The sequence below is a fragment of the Cyclopterus lumpus genome, chromosome 12 (assembly GCF_009769545.1).
Source record: "Cyclopterus lumpus isolate fCycLum1 chromosome 12, fCycLum1.pri, whole genome shotgun sequence".
NCBI lineage: Eukaryota > Metazoa > Chordata > Actinopteri > Perciformes > Cyclopteridae > Cyclopterus > Cyclopterus lumpus.
In genome coordinates, this window is record NC_046977.1 from 6,135,124 (window position 1) to 6,159,391 (window position 24,268).

General features: G+C 41.8%; 1 protein-coding gene across 1 annotated transcript; it reads right to left on the bottom strand.

Annotated features, from left to right (window-relative positions):
• Positions 1–7,846: 7,846 nt before the first annotated feature.
• thbs4b (thrombospondin 4b) lies at positions 7,847–22,967 on the bottom strand. Its single transcript, XM_034547618.1, has 22 exons — positions 22,737–22,967; positions 19,626–19,823; positions 18,914–19,164; positions 18,695–18,797; positions 18,435–18,517; positions 18,276–18,327; positions 18,011–18,162; positions 16,930–17,067; positions 16,393–16,467; positions 16,127–16,279; positions 15,919–16,023; positions 15,710–15,817; positions 15,120–15,279; positions 13,784–13,902; positions 13,180–13,232; positions 12,887–13,080; positions 11,278–11,456; positions 10,168–10,216; positions 9,852–10,048; positions 9,527–9,699; positions 8,860–8,999; positions 7,847–8,594 (listed from the first exon to the last, which is right to left on the bottom strand). Exons 1-22 carry the CDS (start codon positions 22,813–22,815, stop codon positions 8,536–8,538), a joined length of 2,820 nt encoding a protein of 939 aa, XP_034403509.1. The 5' UTR covers positions 22,816–22,967; the 3' UTR covers positions 7,847–8,535.
• Positions 22,968–24,268: the final 1,301 nt, after the last annotated feature.

A 24,268-nucleotide genomic window follows, 5' to 3' on the forward strand; every position in this document is an offset into this window, starting at 1 on the left:
AATGTAAACATAAATGCAAGACACGGTGTCCACACAGAGCTCCATATATACATATGTATGCGTTCTATCAGATAACATCTTGGCGGCTTCTCTTCACAGAGATGGAAATCTTCTGGCTTCAGGGGAAAGAGGGGGGGAGAGGTGGTCCTCAAAAGGGGGGGGGGGGATGAGGAGATAGAAGGAGACAGATAATAGGGCCTTTGAGATCATGAAGGAGAGTAAAGGGAGGGAGAAAAGAGAGGCAACGAGGGACGATAAGAGAAAACGATTGGGCAGATTGGAGTACAGAAGGAGATGATGGATTATGGATGCCAGAGAATAGGGTGTTTTTGCCTGGGGGAGCACTTTATGAAATCTGCCCTCCAGCTCTCTGTCTGCACTGATGAAATGCTCTGCTGCATTTTAAATGAACTCACAGCAACCACCGACATTGTGTTTTGGTCTCCTCGTTTACTCTTTGCTTTGTAGTGGCTCTAAATGAATAACACCTCAAGACAACATTAAATATAATCTATATTATTTCAGACAAAGATGGTATACATGATCACATTCCTTACTGCTCAGTAATGTCCTCAATGTTACTAGATTCACGTGCAACATCAGAGGTTCTAATCTCTTCTACACACCCACAACACGTGATGCACATTCATTCCTTCTGTTCCTTTATTGATTGTCAGCTGCATTAAGGATCAATAACGGTTGACTGAAATACAAAATGTTTTTTGGTTGTATTTGAAACGTGCAACTCAGTGTATTTGATCATATTTGTGTAGTGAATATGTGTTCGAGTTAATACGATTGTTGAAATCGCATCCTTTACACAGCTTCTGGTACCACTCTGGTACACCCTCCAACTAAGACTTCTAAGCTTGTTACTAGTTGATTTGAACGAACTGCTAACATGAACTAAATACTTTTATCAACCTCATATCATTTTGATACTACAGTAACCATTGGTTCAATTACAACTACAGCGCTACCACTAATATGACTGCTGGGGCTGAAATATGACTGGCACATGCACTCATTCATGTGTGTGTTGTACTTTTTGTGATATTGGTAACATTCAAATGGATTTATTTTGCACAATTTTGTTGACAACAAATACTAGTTTGATGTACTCTACTCAGACTAATACCTCTTAGAAAATGGTATTCTTTATAATACAATATTTATCAAATACAATATTAGTATAATTATTAGTGAATAGTGTATAATAGAAGGCTATGTAAAGTATTTAGTAATTTACAGTATCATACATTAAAACACAGGTCATTCTGTAAACCACAATTACAATAACACAGTTATACTGCATAGCACAACCACTGTAAAGCTGATTTGCTGTAAAACATCACAACAGAAAATGTGAACATATTAAAATAGATAGTGATCTTTCCTGGCATAGTGCTGCCCCCTGCTGTTGAAATAGCTTCACTGCATAACACAATATTTGCCATTAAGAAACTATTTCTCACTGCAATGCCAGCCATTTTATATAACAGATATGGTTATGTAAGAGAGGAAATAATAAGACTCTCCATCACCACACCATTCAGATAATTACCAACAACTAAATGACACAGAGATTCACTGCAGCTGCTGTCCACTATCCCAGATGGACATTTATTTGGTCCTCTGTTGTCCTTCAGCTTGGCCTCTTCTTGGCTGCTGCTCCGCAGACTGAGCTGAGTTTTCTCTGAGGCCTTTAATTGTCTCCAGTAGCGCCAGTTTTCCTCGGGGTAGGAGACCACAGACAGAGGTGGTCTGCAGATGGCTGGGATCTCAGAGGAAACGAGGAGGAAGATGAGAGTCGACAGGCAGAAAGGCCACGTGCAGGCTGGTAATGCGAGCTGAAAGGGGATGTCATAGGAGAGGGGACCATGACACATGATATGAGAGCTATTGACGATGAAATTTAGCAATAAACAGCAAAGAACTGCACTAATGTCAATCGGGCTGTGAACAGAAGCAGGAAATGGATTACTGATAGGGCGGAAAGGCAAACTATAATATGTTGACATTAGGATCCCACCTATAGGTCATATTTACCTTTAGAATTTGAATGCTTGTAGAGCTTAATTAGCTCGCGTATGGCTCCTGGTTCTGGTTCTCCCAGGCCTCCATTGTTGTCACTCGACATTTTGCAACAACATCACGTCTGTCTCCTTGCATATATATATATATATATATATATATATATATATATATATATATATATATATATACACAGGTAAGGGCACAGGTGGAAACAATCATGGGCGAGGCAGACAATCAGACCAGAGGGGAAACACACAGGGGAAGGAACAAGTTGCCTGAAACAAGAGGAAAGTTGACTTTCAAAATAAAACAGGAAGGAATATATCAAGGAAGGAACCAGCTCAATAGCCAAATGAACAACTTGTGACAAAGAGTCAAAAGGGAGAAATATGGAGAGCTTTGTGTATTTCATGGCAGAAGTAGTTAACTGCACATTCTAAGCAAAAGGGAGATCTGAGAAGATTGAAATAATAGTTAAGAGTGCAGCAAGATATCTAAACATTCATGGGATAACTGGGTTGGTGGTGCAGGAAGAGCTTAAAAACAGGAATAATCATAATGTTAATTCTGCACTGAGGAGAGAAGGAGTCTGTTAGCAAATGGCCAATAATTTAAAGGTTTTCTTAATGTGGGTCCTCGTTCCTCCTCGCACGTCGTGGGTACTGGCTGGACGCCGGCTTAGACATGTGTGGTTGAAAAGGTGGGTGTGGCGTTTTTGTTCATGTATGTCAAGAATGTTTAATGTATTTTTTGCATGTTTTATGTACATATTTAATGTGAAAATAAAACTAATGGACATAACAAACACACTTAGGGTTTTGTTTTCCTGCATTAACAACAGCATTAAAGCAAAACGTGTACTGTCAAAACATATATATGTATATAGCACTTAATAAACACTGCACTAATATTCATCAAACTTTTAAAGGAAATATATTACTCTTATGCCCTCATTGAGAAAGTGCCCACTCATATGCTGTTGCTAATGCAGGTTTTGCTTTACCTCCCATGTACCGTCAAAAAGCAAAAGGCACTGGTAATGGTACTCCTGGTTTACTGGGATGGGGTTCGATTCCCTGCAGTGTCCTGCTACTTGTTTGGCATAAACATGGAAGGCCATAATATTTTCCTTGACACTGTTTCTGAAAATAACCTGTACAATAATTCAGATAACATGAGATAACATGTTCTGACTGTTGTGCCCACATCTTTACAGATTGACTCCATTGTTTTTCCAAATCAAGCATTACTTTATGGTTGGACCACAAAACAGAGTCCGGGTGGGACAAGAGGAGGTGGGCTTTGATTATTGGCTGTCAAATAAAAGTTAATGGACAATGCTTTTATAATGTTAAAATGTTTCTATGCTCAGATGTCGACTATATCATCTGGCCAGGATTCTTGCTTTAAAATGAGTCAGCTGGAGAGGGGCGTGAGCTTCCTGAGTCAAACGTAATTTAAGCCTGGAAAAATCGCTGGCTGAGAGGCCGCTTTTGAAATCACGGACCCATTGTTTCAAAAGGTGCTAAGAATTTCAAGTGGCAAAGTGTGTGCAATCAAATGAATCAGAGGACATTCAAGAGGACACGTACCACAACATGGACATGAACACATTTGGCAATGAAAGCCACCAATACCAGCTTCCTTTTGGCAGAGAAAACCGCCATCAATATGCCCATCAAGGTTCCATTGTAGTCGTATAAACCCACTGATACGGCTTCCCTGCGGTGAATGTGACAGATGAGCAAAACACAGTTAAATGAGTCACGCAGTGTGAAAAGGAAAGTGTAGCCGCAGGGAATATTAGTGGAAGAGACAGCGATAATGGCTCAATAGGAGGAAAATGATGGAAAAAAAGATAAAGTCAAATAAGAGTGAGGAGATGCAATCTAACCTGCTTTGTCCCAGCACGATGGCAGACACAGTGGAGACAAAGGTACCAAGCAGACCATTCAGAGCCCACCAAGGATTCTGCAGAAAGAGGCCGGCTGTGATGAGGAGCCCACTGAGAGGGTTGTTCACAAACATGAACCTGGGCCACGCCTCGGCAAATCCAGTCCAGCATTTGGATAAACACAGCCTGCCCCATCATTAATGGAAAGTGACATCATTCTTTCATTGGACACAAAAAGGCTTAAACTGAACCATATTCAAATAGGAGCAATTACATTTTGCACATTTTTATTAATTCAAGTGTAACCGACATGTGCCTTTTTGAAGATTAGACAGCTCATCACCTACTTTTCACCCACTGACCACAGAGGCGCATGTCCCCGGTGAAAAGCCCAACAGCTCTAAAGAGAATCGAGCGAGTTGGAGCTCCTTCCTGTGAAGGCCGGTAGCTGTGGTCCATACTTGATGTCATCAGAGTTTATCGCCAGTGTCATTTCAGCAGGGGTGGAAGTAACACATTACTTTTTTTTACAGTACTTGTACTTTATCAGTGTTTAAAAGACCCAGCGAAAAAGTTGCATCTGCTTTAATTAAGCAGATTTCCATGCTGTGGGGCAGGTTTGGAAGTCTGTGTACTTGACATCAATTAGTTCATCCTATAAATTCTGCGATGTCGTTGGCGATGTGGGAAACATTACTATTTTTAGTAGACAAATAAGAGTACTTTGTGTTGAAAGTTGGGAGCTCCTTCACTAAATCTTGGGGAGTTCTTGGCCCCTCCCATGTCTCATACTTTGAGTGTGTGCTCTGCAACAGATTCATATTACTGCTTGTATTCATGAGCTGGTGCAAATATGAGACTGTAATTCAGCGCGTGTCTGACTATTCTTTAAATGACTTCCTCCTCCGAGTCATCTTCAGTGTCTGCAGCTCCCAAAATGCTGTGAGAAAGGCCTGGTCCCATATACTGTCCTCTGACAGCCCAACATGTTTGAAAACGGCGAGGAGTGCAGTGGGACAGTAATTGGACTGGTTATACTGGGACCGAGAGGCAGACTGGGTTTTATTATGCATGGAAATAATAACCAGGAGAGAAGTTGAACCTCGAGCAGATCATGGAGGACTTTGCAGTGCTCAAGACCCACAGAGTGACGTTCATGTGAGTACAACACCAAGCTACTGTTGTTGTTGTAACCCTCCAACGTACATCAACAGGCTGAAGCCTTACGAGTCTCTGTTGTCTCCCATCATGATGTGTCAGGTTGTTTACTTTATGCAGCTCAATGATGTTGTTGTTGCAGGCGCTGCGGTGTCCACTTGTTATTTATTGAGGGTTATTCGAATTTAATTATTTTGTCTCTAATTTTCTTAATTTTTTTTGCCTGGGTCCAGACCTTTTTAAAATCTGCCCACACCACCATGTAACGAGTTGTAATACTGTACTGAGGACGGCGGTTTGTTTATTTATGGCCGATAATCAGTTAAATATATCCAGAAACATAATCTATTCTTTGTCTGGTAATGAGGGCTCTGTGGTGCTAATGCATTATGTTTTCTGTCCCATTGTCGTCATTTATAGAAATGTAACTTAACGTTTAGTCAGAGTAACTCACCTGCCTTTTGAGTTGGTAGTAATAGCTTCATTTGTTGTCATTTTACTTTCACGTGAGTACAATATTCTAGTCAGCTACTATTTCCACCTCTGCATGTCAGTAGAGTTCACGAAAATGGCAAATTATGCAAAACAGGTTCTAAGTAAACTCAAATTTCGACTTGATAATGTCACTTATTGTTATCCGCCCTATTTCGGAGAAAGCGTCGCCTCCCTGCACACAAACCAAGTGTGAACATAATTCCCTTCTCCCCTCAGGTGGGAACGACTCCAACCGAGAAATGTGAGATGAACTAAACCTCCCTGTCAGTTTGTCACATCGTTTCCTATTCTTTTAATATTAATAAAATAAAACACGTTTTTGAAGGAGTGATCAAAGCAGCTTTCCAGAAGAAGTTCCCACTGTTACCACCAACCTCCCCCAGTCCCAGTTCTCTGCATGAAAGCCCGGGTGTGTGAGCGGTGAACCTCTTGATCTCTCAGCAGCCTCTTTCCTTCTCCAATACTTCTTAAGAATCCACAAATATATGGAAGCTACTGAACTCATCTGCCAGAACATTTGTGATTAAATATAAACCTCTATATATCACCTGGTATCTAACCATGTGTGTGTCCACAGGTAGTTCAGCCCATGCTGCTGTCGTCTTCCAATCGTCATATAGCTACGGCTTTGCCTATCTTGAGTTCTTGATTATTGTTTCTTCTTTGTCTATTGTGTTGTTTCCTTTGAGCATTTTGATGAGGCCCTTGGGAGTTTCTTTTCCCCTCTCTGTACTGCATATTGCGTCTGTGGCTTATGAAGTCTTACCAGGTGCAGGGTGGGTGCTTATGATATGTAGCTTGTGGAGTGATGGCAGCATCTTGTCTAATGGTGGGATTTTATCCAAATTGAGTTTTACAAAGTCCAGGCAAACTCTACTTCAGCAGTGATTGTCAAATATAAGATAAGACAACGAGCAGTCTTCATATATATATCAGTAATTCAACCAATAAATGAATACACATCTTCAAGGGGTTCGTCTTCCAGACTGAAAGCAAAGCAGAGCCAAATACATATCTGAAAGAATTTAATAAGCCTGCAAAGAAGTTTAAAATTTGTTTTAGTTTTTATTATCTGCCTGACTTTATTGATTTCTGATCCGTTTGATGTAGCGGTGCAGTAGAAAATAAAAAGTAAAGTTCGGATCACAGATCGGATCAGCTGCCAATACTTATTACTGGTAATTGATTATCCATATTGGCAGATACAGATCCCGTCTGTTGTGTAAATTCTAGATGTTATCCATTTAATTGGTTTAAGTCATCTATTATATCATCAACAGACAATTCAAAGAATAAGGAAATATAAAATGGCATTTGTATGGATTAAAACTAATCTTGCCGTTAGTAGTTTAAATGATGTTATAAGCTGCTTAGTGTAAACGGGTCATAATTCCCTCTAACATCTACTAATGCTGTTGTGAAAACATCTCCTACAAACAACAGTTTGAAGTTTCTAACAAAAACTACATTTTACGAGATTAAATGTGAACACATCATGATAACGTTATAATATAACATCACCCAAATCCGTACAGATCAACATTGGTCCGTTACGCCACGAGTTTGACAGTCAAGTAATAGAGTGAACCATTAGTGCTGCTTTTGAATTTAACTATACATTTTTGTATTATTATTTCTGATTAATACAATAGCACTTTTAGCAAAATGAAGCCACACTGCATACAAGATGAGTCATTTAACTTCTTATACAAAGTCAATATTTTAAATAATCTTACCTCTCTCAGTTGAAGGTGAGTCACAGCTCTGTTATCTAGCAGCTGAGTTCATGAAGGCAGGCATACTTGATAAAAAATAAATTAAAAAAAGCCAGATATAAAGGAATCTGCATCATGTCACGTTGCCTCTTTATGAAAGCCTTAAAAACTCTTCCTTGTCTCTTTTCCGGAGGACCCCCCCACCAGGAGCAAAGACCAAAGTCTCTCTCTTCGTCACCACAGCCAATCAGGGATGAGAATGTTCTTATTAGGAAAGTATTTCCTGCCCCCCGGCAAAACAGTGGCCTTTGTTTCTAGAGTTTCACGCTCTGAGCTAAAGGAGAACTTGCCAATCTCCCGGGGTAGTAGAGGCTATTAGCATGCATTCAAATGGCTTATTTAGGGGTATACATGCACAGTATGTGTGGCTATATGATGTCTTATAACACATCTTATCATCAAAACATGTACATATTTTTAAAGAAAGAAAAATAAGAAGGATCTCGATATCAGATTTAAAACCAACACCAATGTACTTTAAAGCCCTTTATTTTGACCAGGGTTGTGAATACATAGACATGAAATGATCAAGATGTCAAGGACCAAATAGTTGGAAGAGAAAACAACTGAGCTTTAAGTTCATCTTCCACAGTAAATGAGGCAAGGCACAGTCGGACGTTTGAGTCCTCTTCACAAACGTAGTGGAAATACCACTCTGATAAACACATAAAACCAGTTTATGATTAAAATGTAACATCAGGCTGATCCAAAGCAAGTTGTTTTTGTCCATGTTTATCTACACATAAGCTAAAATCTCCTGTGTGGAAGCAAAATGCAGTTTTCTATAATAATGTTTCCTTTTATTTGGAAAATATATGGAAACTGGTCATTATTGACCATATGTTATTTAGCATTTTGTACATGTTACATGTTTTTATCACAGAGCATCGTTTTCAGTAAAAAATCATTATAACTTAAAACCTTCGGCAAAATGAGCTCAACTGTATTCTTTAAGAGATAATCAAACAGTAAAAATACAATTGGGTAATGGAAAGGGCCATGATAATATGCACATACAGTACGGAGATTGTGGTCAAATATGCACTGAAACTGTACACACCAATACACATACACACACACACACATACACACACTCACACTCACACTCACACATTCACATATTCACACACAGAAGCAGTCTTTAGAGATCCGATGTCATGTTTTTGTCTTTAGACTTTAGAGCGAGTCAACACCGTGCTGAGTGCTGAACTCCTGGAAATCCTCTGGGATGGTGTCTGTGGAAGTGAGAAGTCGGGTATCATGAGAAGAGCTCAAAATCTAAAGACAAGCGAGCCCAAACCAATTCTATTCACATGTGTAGTCCGCAACAACAACATCAAATCTAAATCGAAAATCTCTTATCCAGACACGAGCTGTGAAAGACCTTCAGACGATGTGCATCAGAAACAAATCGCCAGACAAGTTGCTCAGTCGCAGTAATTTAAAACGTCTTAAAAATAATAGAATGTGTGGATTTGTGATTCAGTGTTCCTTCCTTACCATTGCAGCGGTATTTCAAATTGGACCAGATGATGTTTTCCTGAGAGAAACAGAACACGCCGAGTCGCCCTCCTCTCATGGTCGTGTCAATTGTCACGCCAGAGTCGGCCACCAGCTCAGTTCCTTCATAAAACCGTGCCCTAAACAAAACACACAATTGACATTAAAAAACAACAACAACAAACAACAAAATCTATGTTCCACTCTCAACACTTTTGGATATACGCTTATTCCCTTTCTTGCTGAGAGTGAGATGACAAGATTGATACCACTCTCCTGTACTGTGAATATGTAGCTAGTGCCAGTTAGCTTAGCATAGCGTAATGAGTGGAAACCAGCTCGTCTGGCTCTGTACAAAGATTGTAAAAAATAAATTTAAAAAAAGCCTGCCAGAGCCTATAAAATCACTTTTGTATCTCGTAAAAATTACTTTCCTGGAGTTTTGTTGTCAAATTTCCAGGAAGTTATTGGAGAATTAAATACTGGACACAAAAAAAAAAAAAAAAATCGCCCGTTGGTAGGTGGATTTTCACTGTTTGCTGCTGTTTCCAGCCTTTAGGGGGAGCTTACTATCAGCCACGAGACGAATAAGTCCGTTTCCAAACATGTTAAACCAAGCGTTTTTTACACAATGGAGCAACAGTTACGGGGTTTCAAGGTGCCGTACCTGATGTACCCAACCTGTGGGCGATGCTGCAGGTACCAGCGGTAGGACACCTTGTCCTTCCAGCCTACATTTCGAGGGTCCTTCCACAGCAGACGCACCTGGTCGTTGGTGTCTCCCGTATGCCACAGCGAGTTTCTCAAGTGCTCCCCGGGGCCCGATCTAGACTTCACTGCCTGATGAACAGCGACGGGCAACAGAGAGAAGTCAGGGCGATGTGGAAGCAGACGGACAAGAGAGAGGCCGAAATGTGGAGAATACGATCGAGGGATTAAAAATAGGACGAGCACGAATCTGCTGCCTGGGGATTCGTGACGCGTGCTTTCACCTTAAGTTGGATGCCGGGCTCAGCCACGGCTCTGAAGGGAGTTGCCTGCCAGTAGGTCTGTTCAGTCTGCTTCCACATCACCACGTAGAAGGAGGACGAGTCCTGGTAGCCGAAGATGAAGCCGGCGTAGTCGTCGTCAGTCACTGTGTTTACGTGAAATGTTCCTTCAAAGTCCACTCCACTGAAAGCAGTGTAGCCTAACAGAAAGGGAAAACAGTATATTACTTATATTCTGACGTACACATTGTGCATTTTATTGATGATAAATATATATATATATAAATATGATATTCAACACAGAGAAAATACTTCTTACCAACAGCAAGTCCTGGGTCACTATTCATGGTCTGCACAATTTCCATTCCCTGTGTGAGAAAGAGTTGTTAATGAGGCATTTTGCACCCCGATGCCTTCCTTTGCTTAAGTATCACTACGCTCATTAACCGCAGCATGAATTTGAGCTATATTACAATTTGTTTTGCATGCACTGTACATTTAGTTTTTTGGCTAATTCAACTCCTGGGGGAAAATCTCTGGCTTTTTAGCTACTCGTGTTTCAAGAGTCATTGTGAACATGCTTCAGAAAGATGTGTTTTCATGTGTGGACTCCAAGGCATATATGCACATGTTTTATTTGATATTCCAGTTCAGCTTTCAATACACTCCAACACTCGCTTGTCCAGCTGTTAAATGACATGGAAGTGTATCGTTGTATTATTACATATTATATGTATTCTTTTTTAACAAAGCGATCCCAACAAGTAAAAGGTCAAGGGCTCCCTCTCAAAGGTCAAACACTGTCGTACAGGGGTACTCTGTACGACACACTGTACATAACTGAATGCAGAAGCAGACAGACCAATAATTGTGTAAATCTTTCAGATGATGCAACTATATTAAGTCTGCTGCTGGAGAGTGCCACTTTTTATTCAGGTAATTGAGGTGGTGCCACAAAAGACATAACAAAAGACAGAGGGAATTATATTTGAGAGATGTGAGAGCCCTGTAATCATTGGTCACAGTGCAATTGAGCAGGTGTGCTCCTATGAGCACATGGGAATACAAATGGACAATACATTAAATTAGAGTGTCCATGTTGATTATCTGTGTGCTCAGATGCTTTCTCTGTAGACTGTACTGAGAACACTGCTGGAAAGCATCATTACATATGGTATGGCAACTCACAGTTAAGGAGGCACTGTTGTACGTTGTCTTGTGTATTATGTCTTTATGCTTTCTTTGGGTGTGTGCAATATTTAGGTCTTTTTTCTTCTTCTAATAATATATCGTTGTATCGTTTTAAGCGGATTGTGTTTGTCACTATTCACATTTCTTATTGTTATTGGATGAAAAATATTGATCATAGCTGCTTTAACTTGTCCCCACCGCACAAGAAGAGGGAATTTTCAGCATCTAGTAATCTCACCTGGTTCAAAACAACCCAGTTGGGGTCAATCTGGGCGTCGCCCTCGGGGTCCAGCACCACCGTCTGAAAGGCCCTGAAGTCAGTCAAGGTGACCTCAGCATTCTCAGGACAGTTGTCAATCCTGTCAATCACTTTGTCCTGGTCGAAGTCGGACTCACAGATGTCTCCAACGCCATCATCTGAGAGACAACAGAGGAGATTTGGACTTAAATTAAAGTTGTCTTCAGTAAAAGTAAGAAAGACTGTGAGTTATTGTTTCATGAGGTCAGAGGTGCAGACACTTGTTCACAGTTATGAGCTCTCAATCCTTTTAAACCAGTGTGTTTCCTGCCTTGTCACAATGAGGAGATTTGCTGGCTTAAGGGAAAATGTCAAAAAAAGTGAGACAGAGCTAAATATAAAACATCTCCAAATTTCCTTTCTTAAGGGGATACTCACATTGCAAGCAAAAGAACAAGGCTGTATGTTGCATTTGTTTTAATATAGATCTCTGTAGTCTGCACCTTGCTGTGTGGGTTCAGCATCAGAGAGTAGTGTTTATTTCTTGTTGTGGCATGTGCAGTTCTAATATGCATTTTTAAATGGAAAGAAATATGTTAATACAATGTTATCATTGTGAATGTGCAACAGCTGCTACGACGTCAAAAAGGTCAGACTTGGTGGTTATTTGCATAAAAGCTTCATTATGTGTCATTTATTGAGTGAATGCGTGGGCATCTTGAAACCTTTTGAACCAGTTAATACACTTTGTTTTGCTATATTCCAAACTTACATCACTAACATACATTAACTGCCAACAAAAGCTGACTTGACTTGATTGACACTCCACACCCATTGACTCCAAAGGGCATTTGTTTTACATAAATAATGTCACAATGAGTGAAGGTTTTTACCCAACTAAACAGCCCTTAAACAGGCCTTTACCCAACAAAACAGGCTTTTACCCAACAAAACAGCCCTTAAACAGGCATTTACCCAACAAAACAGGCATTTACCCAACAAAACAGCCCTTAAACAGGCTTTTACCCAACAAAACAGGCTTTTACCCAACTAAACAGCCCTTAAACAGGCCTTTACCCAACAAAACAGGCATTTACCCAACAAAACAGCCCTTAAACAGGCCTTTACCCAACAAAACAGGCTTTTACCCAACAAAACAGCCCTTAAACAGGCCTTTACCCAACAAAACAGGCATTTACCCAACAAAACAGGCATTTACCCAACAAAACAGCCCTTAAACAGGCCTTTACCCAACAAAACAGGCATTTACCCAACAAAACAGCCCTTAAACAGGCTTTTACCCAACTAAACAGGCTTTTACCCAACTAAACAGGGTTTTCCCCAACTAAACAGGTATTTACCCAACAAAACTGCTACTCAACTATAGTTGCATCAGTGTTGATGTGAAATTGGGGCACAACATTGCTTGTCAAGGAAAGTCAGGAACAGTTCAGGGAGCATGTGGAGATGTAGTTATGAACATTTATCTGACCACAATGCTGGTTTTCAGCCAAACATATCAACAATCATATATCTGATTATCACGGTAAACTGATTTGACTGTGTGGCATACGAGGAGGTGCCTTGTGTATTTCAGACCAGCACTCACTGTTGTCGTCGATCTGGTCAGGATTCGGTACCAGCCGGCAGTTGTCTGGTCCCGGCGGTAAGGAGTCAGGGATCCCATCGTTGTCGTCGTCATCGTCACACTCGTCTCCCAGCCCGTCTTTGTCACTGTCCAGCTGGGAGCTATTTATTACGAATGGGCAATTATCCTTGGTATCCTGGTGACCATCGCCATCACTACAGGGGAAGTGACATGATCACGGCTGTGGTACTCACAGGAGTAGAAACAGCAGTTCAGATATCTACACAACATGGAGACTGTGGCGATATGATTACCTGTCTTGGTTTGTGTCACAGGAGTCTCCAACCAGGTCGTTGTCAATGTCAGACTGAAACAAGAGCAGAGAGTTCTCCAAATGCAGCTCTTTTTTTCACACATGAGGTACTCGGATCCTTTACATTAGTAAAAGTAACAAAAGTTCCTGCATTTTTAAATGCAAGTAAAACTTGGGGCAGCAGATGACTAATATATGTGCAGAAAGAAGAAAACAAACCTTTTGTGTGAAATGTTTTATACTTTTATCCTTTTGAGTATCTAAAGGTTATTTAAAGGAAACCAGCTGTTTAAAGTTTAAAGGGGAATTTGTAAAACTAACAACTCATATACATCTGAAACATGCCCAGGAGCAGACACAATTTGTAATTTGAGACACTGTTTTAATCTCTAACAATGTGCCGTTTTCATAAATGTATTATATATTTTGTTCAATCTTAATCTCAAAAGTAACGAGGAGCTTAAGCTGCGAGATAAATGTATTGGAGCAAAAGAAAACAATATTTTCCTTTTGATATGTAATGGAAGTAAAGGTTAAAATGGTTGTAGATGTACTTTCCACTACAGCTATCCACCCCTCCATCCCTCTCTCTGGCTCTGACTGACCTGATTTGGGTTGGGGGTGTCGGGGCAGCTGTCGCAGGCGTCTCCAACTCCGTCTCCGTCCCGGTCCACCTGGTCTCTGTTCTGGACAAGCTGGCAATTGTCCAGGAAGTTCTTCAGGCCTGTGCTCGCCAGCCAACAAGAGGAGAGGGTTAGTGTTGTTTAGCAGTCCGTCTGACTCCTTCACAGCAGTGATATATTGTCCTGGATAATATATATTCAGAGGTGGCAAGTACAGATATTGTACTGTTTCCATTGTCACTTTTTCCGAATTCTCACAAAAGATGTAAGTGAATTTGAATGATTCTGCGACATTAAGTCAATTGACAGAATATTGACCTGCAACAATTCTGATAATAAATCAGTTCATTTTGTGCACCAAATGATATAGTTACAGCTTCGTAATTGTAGGATTTTCCTGTATTTCTTCATCTTATGTTTTAGTTAATTGGTTATATTCAGGCTTTTGGACCATTGATCAGAACAAACAATCTATTTGAAGGTTTCAACTTGGGCTTTGGGACATTTCCCACTATTTTTGGTCATTTTACAAACCCCTCGTTTTATTTAATTTATGGCAGATTAGAATCGTTATCTCACAAAAGAAACAAAGTTACCGCCCAGTGAAATTCTTAACAAATATGGATGTTGACAATATGGAGTGATGAGTACATTAATACCTAATGGGATATTAACTTCATCAATTCGATCGATTTCAATTGAGTTTTGATCTCTAAAATCAAAGTGATCCATTAAAAATATTGTCTTGACCAACTCTCTCACACTTAGTGAAGTCAATCAGTGTATTTATATTTGATGAATGCATGCATATAGAAATTGGGACGTACTGTCTGATCGACTGAATAATTATGTGGCATTTTACTTGTAATTCCGCCACTAGGTTGCACTGTTGTATTTGCTATGAAGGCAAACACCAGTTTGTGGTCATATGCTGTTTCTTATTCATTGCAGCAGCACCACAGATGCGGAAAGGTCAAGCAGCAGCGATAGAGGAAAAACTATCTTCTCTCCTGTGGGGTTTTCTGAGGTGTAATCATGCTGGTGAATGATCAAAGCTCGTGTTCGCTCAGGGGTCAGACTGCTTTTGGCCTTCACTTCTTTTTTTTTTTCAGTGCTGTGTGTTCTTTCTCTTTTGCAGTGCTGTTGGTTATGCCTATGCCTGGCACTTTTTCACAACATGATTAAGAGAGATGTGTCGTGTATTTGTCTGTAATTAAACGTAAGAGCAGGGTCGAAACGTAAAGGAATAATAAGTTAAAAACAGTGCTGGTTATATAAGCACGAGCGTCAGCGTTAGGGATGTTATTTAACTCCGTACCGTCTCCATCCATGTCGTCATCGCAGGCATCCCCTTTGCCGTCGCTGTCGGTGTCCCTCTGGTCAGGGTTCTCCACCATGCGGCAGTTATCACAGGCGTCGCCATGGCTGTCCTTATCGCTGTTCCTCTGGTCCACGTTGGCCTTCAACCAGCAGTTGTCCTGGAACACAAAGGCCCCATTCATTTGTTTTCAGTGGACAAGCTCGTGTGTGCATGCATGTTTTTGTATGAATTAAAGAAACTAGATATATATCGTATTGGTTAAGAATAAAAGAGCGAGGTTAGCTGTTTTCCTCTGCTTTTTAGTTGTTAGTTTGTGCTAAGTTAAGCTATCGCTTACAGGTTCCAGCGTTCAGGTTGTAACGTGTTTTACAATTTATTTTACACGGTTGAAACACCTTTTAGGTTTTGGACTATTGTTTGGATACAACAAGACATTTAAATACATCACACAGAGCATAAGGAAACTATGATGTGCATGTGCATTTTTGACTTAATTTAGACTCAATTTATTGATTTAATAACTAACAGATTAATCAATAAGGAAAATACTCCTCAGTGGCTGTCTTTGTTCAAGCATGTCCACCAACCTGCTCGTTGGGTATACCATCACCATCGGCATCGTCGTCACAGGCGTCTCCATAACCATCCCTGTCCGCATCTTCTTGACCGGAGTTAGGAACGAACTTGCAGTTATCCTGGAGAAGACGTGTTACAGTAAAAAAGAAAGAAGACAATGACATATGGCCTTGACTATCGCAGCAAAGTTGCATTTGCTGACAATTTGCACCTCGGTTACCTTTCTACAGCTCGCATCTTTGCATTTGAGTTTTTCATCTGGGTAGCCGTCAATGTCGGTATCCTTCCCACACAGGAATCCGTTACCGGCCCAGCCAATTCCACACTGTCGAGACAAAAAGGAACCTCAGGAGTTGTGCTTATGTGCAGTATGTGTGTGTGTGTGTGTGTGCAGGTAGTGAGTGTGGGAGGAAAGTGTGAAATCCTACCTGACAATGAACTGACCCGTCTCTCTCTGCAATACACTGGGCGTTGGCGTCGCACGGGTTCGTCAGGCTGTTGCCGCAGCTGATCTCTGGCTTACAGCCCTTCACTTGATCTCCTGTGAATCCTGTGCTACAGCTGCCGCAGTGGTAAGAGCCCTGTGCGGGAATGAGGACATCTAGTTTATTTTGGACAGACACTTAAACATGAAATAATTGTCCTACATGAGCCATGTGTGTGGTGTTTGGATAATATTCGACGGCGGTCTTACCACAGAGTTGGAACAGATGGAGTTTTCAGTGCAGCCGCTGTTGGGCTCTTTGCATTCGTCAACGTCGTCACAGACCTGAAACGATGAATGCGCGATGTGAATTCTTTCCAACGCTTTGTTTTCATGACAATTTAGGTTATTTCACTTTATTTCTGATTTCAAGGTTCCAATAATTACCGCATAAAATACACAATAAACAGCTGTAGAAAGTAAGTACATTAGTCAAGTACTGTTAATGTGTACCATTTTGAGTATATACTGTTACACTTCAATCCAGAGGCTAATTGTTTATTATCTGATGATATAATAGAAAGCTGTTTTTACGTTCTTATATATCAGTTTTAATCACCTGATTGATCCAACATTATATTGCAGTATACTACAATACCTGGCATCAGTATTTTATCATAACTTTACATAAACACAAGCTATTTTTCTTTCTTTATTTCTTTGATTGATGTTGTAATTTGCATCCATTCTTTTTTTAAAGCTCTAGTCTCATTGTGTATTTGTCCCATATTGAATTCCCTCTTTTACCTGTTTGTTGGTCTGGGCATACAAAATGCCCACACCCTCCACGGCCAGGCCGCTGTAGCCCAGCGGACAGGCGTCACAGCGGAAGCCCGGGGCAGTGTTCACACACTTCACTCCAGGGAAGCAGGGGTTAAACTGGCACTGCGGGAAGGAAGGAGGACACGAGCTATGTTGAAGCAGAAATATGTATATATGGTTCTCGCTGGGCTTCTCCCCCAAAAGCTTTTAGTTTTGATGACACTTTTGATCGTGCAAAAAAGAGAATGCTGAAGGGGCCAGTCCTTATAAAAAGAGGTCAGTGCAAACACGAGAAGACAGACACACACACACACACACACACAACTTTGTACTATCCTCATGAGGACCTCATTTAAAGTCATCCCTGAAATCAAACTGAATTCCCAAACCTTTACCTGTGGCTTTCATTCCTAAACCCCATTACAGCACATTAGCTTCTGTGGAGTTTCATGTTATGTCTCAACTAATTATCCGTCATCTCTATGCTGCTTCACATCGAAGGCTGAGCTGGGCTGTTCAATGCTGCTGGAAGGCAGAGTGGAAATGCTACGTGCCACGCAAATGAATACAGACAGCTGGAATAAACTAAAACAAATCATCCGGAGACATTGGAGTAACGTTAGCCATTAGCACGGTTGATATGCCCTCGGACACAACTTTTGATGACAAAACAAACAGAAAAGTATTTATTTGTATTTTTCATTTTCTTCAGCTGCTAGCGCAGTGAGTTGTGGTCGTAGAGTGACGAGACTTTTACACTGTTAGAATCTGTCTCAGCTTTCATAATGACATATTGTGTTGTGCGGGTAGCAAAATACTGGCAGCATTAACGTGTTGTTTTTGCTGTGTGCTCATTAGGTTGCTTGGTATCGGAATTGTGTTTCGTGAAGGTAGAAATTGTTATGAGCTTTTAGCTGAGCTTCTTTCTGTTAAGTGGGTATGTAGTAAAAATATGTATGTCCATCTGGTGTTTGCCCCCTGTGCTGGGGGGCGCTCGGGTTCAACCACAATCGTTACCACGGAGACCTAAAATACAAAAAAAACAAAGGCACGACCGAAGCCTTACCTCGTCCACATCATCACAGTTGAATCCATCCCCGGTGTAGCCATCGGGACACGGTCCACACTCGACACCATCTGCTGTCTCTAAACACATATGCTCACGGAAACAGACACCCGAGGTACACCTTGGTTTCACCACCTCAGTACCACCCAGACCTTTTAAACAGAAGGAAAAAAAACCATTTAATTTCATTTTCTGCTATTTTATTTTTCCAACAATCCAAACATATTCATTGAGCATGGTTTTTTAAAGGTGAAGGACATCTTACCACAAGCCTGACACTCTGAAATGGTGTTTCTGAGAAAGGAGGTCTCTTTGACCTGGAAAAAGGTCAAACATAAACAAGTTTATATGCAGTCTGGCACGCTGTCGGGGAGGTCAGGGATAGGGAAGCAGTGGCCTCAGAGGAGCCGTTAGTGGTCGTCACCTGCTGAATGAGGACGTCTTTCAGCTCATTTATCACCTTGGTCAAGTCCAGCATTTGATTGGACAGCTGCTTTGTGTTGACCCCTAAGAGAAAGGGACTGTTATTTTGTTAAGCTGAAGAAGAGGTGGGCGATTCTCTGAGCCTGCTCTCGAGTCACTCTGACCAACACTGACTGTTGTTTTTTCCATCGGCTGGGATTGTTTTTACGAGAAACATTTGGCCGTCTCTGTAGACATTTGCTTCCACAGAAAGAATCTTACCCAGAGTTTGGACAGAGTCTTTTTGTTGGAAGTGGCAGTCTTGTAGAGCCGCTACATTCTCAAATGTGTCCCCGACCACCAGCTTGAGCTCGTCTAAACTCTCCTGTTTGAATAAAATGGGTGAAAGTGGACATCTCAGACATCTGGAGATCTGCGGATCCATTATTGGGCCAGAAACATCTTCATTATTGTATGTAAATACTGTAAGCGAGGGCTCACCTGATCCCTGGCTTGCATGGTCTTCAGCTCCACCGTACCGTAGTCTGCTGGCAAACCTTGGAAGGCAGCAGGGAGATCCCTGAGCGTCTCCACCAGCCTGCAGTCCAGATGCAGCTCCACCCCGCCCGGCCCCGGCGGCTGCATCCCCTTCAGGTGGAACAACAGTCGGTGTTGTTGGCCGTCTGCCAGGACCAGGTTGTTGAAGGTCACCGAGCTCATCCTCTTGTCACTCCGCAGGTAGCGCAACACGGCTTTTAGAGGACAGAGCAAGGAGAGAGGAGAGGAAGCGATGGTAGGAAGGCAGAGATAATGGGGAGAAATGGAGGAGGATTTACAAGGTGCATTTACTGTAAAGGGTTGATTCATCCAAATCACGACAACACTAAGTCTACAGCCACGACGTATAGCGCCTATGTGCTTTGAACCAAATTATAACATCAGCATGCTAACAATGACAATGACAATGCTAACTTGTTGATTTTATGCAGGTATAATGTTTTCCATGTTCACCGTCTTATGCAAACATTTGCTAAGTAGTACCTGTAAACCCCAAACAATGAGCTGAAATATGAGAACATGCTCCACAGAAGTGAGAGGAACTTCTCAGTGGGGCTCATCATTATAAGTGACTCCTTTTGACTAACACATTAATACAAAAAGGTTGATCAGTGCAGCTTGAAACGTAACCGCAGCTTCTTTCATGGTCTCCTACCTCTGTTGAGCTTCCCCATCACAGTGAACTCAAAGTACTTGCTGTTGTCCCGGGGGTTGAACAGGGAAAACACACTGGTTCCGGTCCTGGGCTGTAACTTAAAGGTGGTGAGGATGAAAGCCTCGCGCACCCCTTGCTCGGCCAGACCCCCCTGCAGCAGGTCTGGCAGGCAATCAGGCGAGGTGAGCAGATCATAGACTGTTGACAGGGACGGGAAAAGAGAGAAGCGGTAATGCACATGAGTAATGGATGATGAGATATGAATATTAAACAACCTGCAGCCGCTCCGATCCCTGAGTAAACACATCCTGTGTCGACGAGGGGAAGATGATGATGTTGACCCAGCGTGTGTTGCTCTTGCGAGACGCTGTGTCAAATAGTCACCACCAACTTGGCAGGCAGAGTTGGCTCAGAGAAATCCGAAAGATGAGTTTTTTTTTAAGTAAATCAAAGCAATGTACTGTGACGGCTAGGTGTACGGTGTTATTGTCATCATTTCAGATCCACAGTGAAGCGGCTCGGCCAATATAATACATGTGATCTCTCACAGTTCGATTCATTGTTCTCACATGGCGGGAGAGGTATGGCAGACTTTACTGAGAAGCTGCTTAGTGGGTGTGAAAAGCCAGAGGGACACCGAACACTTGCACTCATAGTCAGAGTCCTCCTTTTAATAAAGTGCCTTGGGAGCTGCCCACGAGAGGATGTGCAGTGAATCTCTAGTCCGCCATCTGCACTCATCATGAATACACAAGCACCCTAAAAGCAGTCTGCACGGCCCCGCAGTCATAAGGGAGCAAAATTGCTCCCAGAGATTGGCTGTCAGCCAAGATTGCGAAGCATGATTCTCAGATGACGTTCTACTCTTTTTCCTTTTAACTCTCTCCGCGTGTTCCGTCCGTCGCATGCATTCAACAAAACGACACAGTGTTGTCAACAACCACCACAAAGATGAGTCTTTTTGTATTTTTGGCCAAGATAACCTGTTGAGGTTTACACAAACGTATCTCTTTTAGACTCAATGTGTCCAACGTATTTTAAAACAATAAGGACACAAATGAACCTCAATGCACGTTTTTTTTTTAGTTACTGTAACTCTACAAAGGCACGCACAGACACATTCTTAAAGCACACAGTCCTGCTGCTCATAAATCTTCTGGACAGAGGGCTTTATGGGGGTCAGGGTCGTCTTACGCCATCCTGAGGAAGTGCCTCATTTCCCACCCTGATTAACCTCCGATTTCAAGCTTCATAAAACTATCTGAAAGCCATAACATAATTATGTGTCTTGTCCTCTCTTTAACACCAGCATTTTAAAATCTATCACGGCTACAAAGTACAATTAAATGAACAAATACTTCACATTTGAGAGCGTTCATGTTATGATTTACTTTAGTTTCATAGGTGTCCAGTCAACCCTTAATAATGATGGGGAAAAAATGACATTGGCATGTAATTAAAATAAACCATGAGGTCTGTATCATTCATTTGGAGTCACGTTTTTGATCTTCTGATGAATGTAAGTCCCATAATCACTCTTTTCTGTATTTGGTCTCCAACAATCCTGAGGGAAATGTCTCCAGCTGCTCCACAATGTTCCCCAGCTAGTCGCTCACTGTGTGTCCACTCTGAGCAGGTTTAGTGCTGTGGGTCTTTAGAGCTCCTTCACTGAAAACAGCTGGCTGCTGCAGTCAAACACGATACACCGAGAGGGAACCAACAAGTAAAGTTGCTGCTGGACAGCTTAACAACGAGCTGAAATCATAAGGCTCTGTAAAGCCACGGGGGAACTGCAGCTCGGGCGGATAACTCTTTGTCGGTTCATCCCCACGTTTACCCACTTTCTCATTGTCATTTAATACGTTGTTATTATAGAAGTATTGATTATAGCTGCTACAAATATGTGTTTTGTCTTCGTGCCCCCACGTAGAAAGTGAGATTCGAATTCTGTTAATCTCAGCTCGTGGTGAAGTCATCCTTCGGGACATTCGGACCGATCAATAACCCTTCACAGAGATAGAATGGCTGCTTCGTGTTACTAAAACCGTACTTACCTCGGCTTTAAACTCTCTCTCCTTTTGAAACATTCCAGTCATGCAGGCAATGAGTCATTTGCAAGGAAAAGGATAGATGAGGAACTCCATTAAACTGGACTTGTTTTATACATAACATCAGGCAGCTGTTGCCCAAACATAGTCGGGATTAATGGGTGCATGAAAAGGTATGCCATCTATCACCGGAGTGATTTGTAAGAAGCTGATAAACTATCGACACCAATCTCTCCGCATGTCATCTCCAGCACGGTTTGTGTGTGACCTTGAACACATTGTAGTGTGACTGTGAAAGAGAGAAAGAGAAAGGGAAAAGGAGAGGGGAGTTTGTGCGTATGTGTGACTTGAAGTTCAATATTGCTCCCAGATCAACTCTGATTGTTCCCATGTGTGTGCCCGAGCTGGGACTTTGTTTGAATTAATAAGAGCCAGAGAGCTGAACCTCCTGAAGCTGAAGTAATCAAGCAGATCTGTCTGGATGGATATGAAAAGCAGGATGACTTTACTTCAGCAGAAAGATGTCTACTTTTATTCTTTATCTTTGCCTTCTTCCTCTCACAAAAACACATTCGGCTTCCTCCTCTCTTCTTGAACTGACGGGGATATTTAGCATTTTATTCATACCTCAGTGAGTATCATACACCATGTCTAATCCTTTGTGTTCTTTATGCATATGATATTCTCTTTCACAGTGTCTGCTTTATCCATTATGTATCGCACTCATACATAGTGTGTTAAAATATCCAGAGTTGGAGCCATTAAATCTTTTTTGACAGATAATGAAAATGGAGGATTACATAACATCCAGGAAGTCAGAAAAATATGGCATTCAAATAGAATCAAAGACATCTTTCTTTGTGTGTGCGTGTGTTTGAGTTAAAATTTAAACAGGGAATCTGCAATGATTATTTCATTTCTTGAACTGCTTCCATCCCCAGTAGCAGCTATAGCTGTTGCAATCGGTTATTGCCAATCTGTGACAGATTTAGTTAAAAATTGTAAATGATGTTTAAACAACAAATACGCAAGGGGAATTAGAAAACTTCAAAACAACACTCACCTAAAGCCTGGGCTTCCACGTGTAAGCTCAGTTTTAATAGCAGCTGCGAGGCCAGAATCAGGGCTGTCCACACACCCATGTTGTCCTTTTGGCTGGTCCCAGATCAGCACTTTCTCTGTAGTGACTTACTAATACGTGACAAGCGGATTCCCGTACGTCCTTGCCTCCTTTTTTGAAATCAGAAGTGAGACAAGACTGTCATGGTGAGCCTGATAGAAGCTGCTGACTGGTTTTTGTGTGCGAGTCTGTGAATGTGAAGATCGAAGGAGTCTTACTAAGGGAGGAGCTTCAGGGCCAGAACCTGCTTTTAAAACCTTCCTCAGACGGCCCCATGTCGAGAAGGAGTGACCTGGAGAATCTCTTTGCATTGGCTCCTGCTGGCTGCTACCATTTCCCACAGGCTCTTAAACAAATGTGCTGCGCACGAGTAGCTATTAATCCAGTCTAGGAACTCATGTTTGGCCACTGATATCATTTTTCGGCTCAAATTGAACGCTGATTATTTTGGACCGTTTACGCTTGAGGTGAATACGGTGTGTTTCCCACATCCAGCAATTAGAGAATTTATTTCACACTCTGTCTGAGAAACAGGGCGGCCCTTTCTCCCTTTCCTTCCAGGGATCAGATGTGACACCTTCCCCATGTTACCATCGTTATCCCCCTCCATCCCGGGGCAAAGTCAGGAAATGAGCGTTCTGGAGCCCGCATGCCTTAACATGCCGTGTTAACCGGCCAGCAAAAGCTTCAGGCTGCTGGCTCTCGCGGCCTCCAAGCTCGTCAGCGAGTCTGGCACCACGCAAGTTGCTAGATTTGGCAGAGATGACGAAGGCTTTCGGTCTTAATGATGTTTGTTTTTCCCTGTTCCTTCACGCGTGTTGCATCTTATTTTTAACCCAACAGAGGCTTTATTTTCACGATTAAGAAACTGCCACAAAAAAAAAAAAAATGCTGAATCTGCAAGGATGTTTCAATAATTCAATAAAAGGCCAAGTTTCAGTGGCTACCAGATGATGTTGCCACTTAAAAGGACAAGCACAAGTATCTATAGCAACAAACATCAGCAAATGAGTCATAGTTTCCATACTTCTACCGCAGGTGTTCCTTGTGGTTAGTCTGTACGCCGCTGCGCCAGTATATTGTTGCGTACCGTTATGGAGTCCAGCCAGTCAGCAGCAGGACACCCAGAGTTTTATCTGCCATCCGATTGGTTTTTAGAACGAGACTTTACAGGCGCGTTGGTTCGGGATCACAGAGAGACCCACAAACCTCCATGCATGGTCTGCAGCTGCGATCAGGAGCTCAATAGACCACATCAGTCTGCTGGAGAAGCCGGGCTGAATCACATCATGGTGCGGTTGATGAGGTCAGCTGCAGCTGGCTCGGACATAAAACCAGACCTCAAATGTCTCTGACACCATCTCTGGACGATTTTTATTCGTGACCGAATCCTTAAACTCGTAACTTAACTTCTCCTCATATGGTTTGTTGGCGACGGACCCACAATGACAACAAAATGTACCGTGTAACCAATG

Bases quoted from the DNA above. Each gene is read 5' to 3' on its own strand.
- thbs4b (XM_034547618.1), bottom strand. From the start codon at position 22,815: ATGGGTGTGTGGACAGCCCTGATTCTGGCCTCGCAGCTGCTATTAAAA. The intron at 18,798-18,913 runs GTGAGCCCTCGC...TTATTCAAACAG, and splicing joins CCATGCAAGCCAGGGATCAG to GAGAGTTTAGACGAGCTCAA. The intron at 18,163-18,275 runs GTAAGATGTCCT...TCTGTTTAAAAG, and splicing joins TTCAGAGTGTCAGGCTTGTG to GTCTGGGTGGTACTGAGGTG.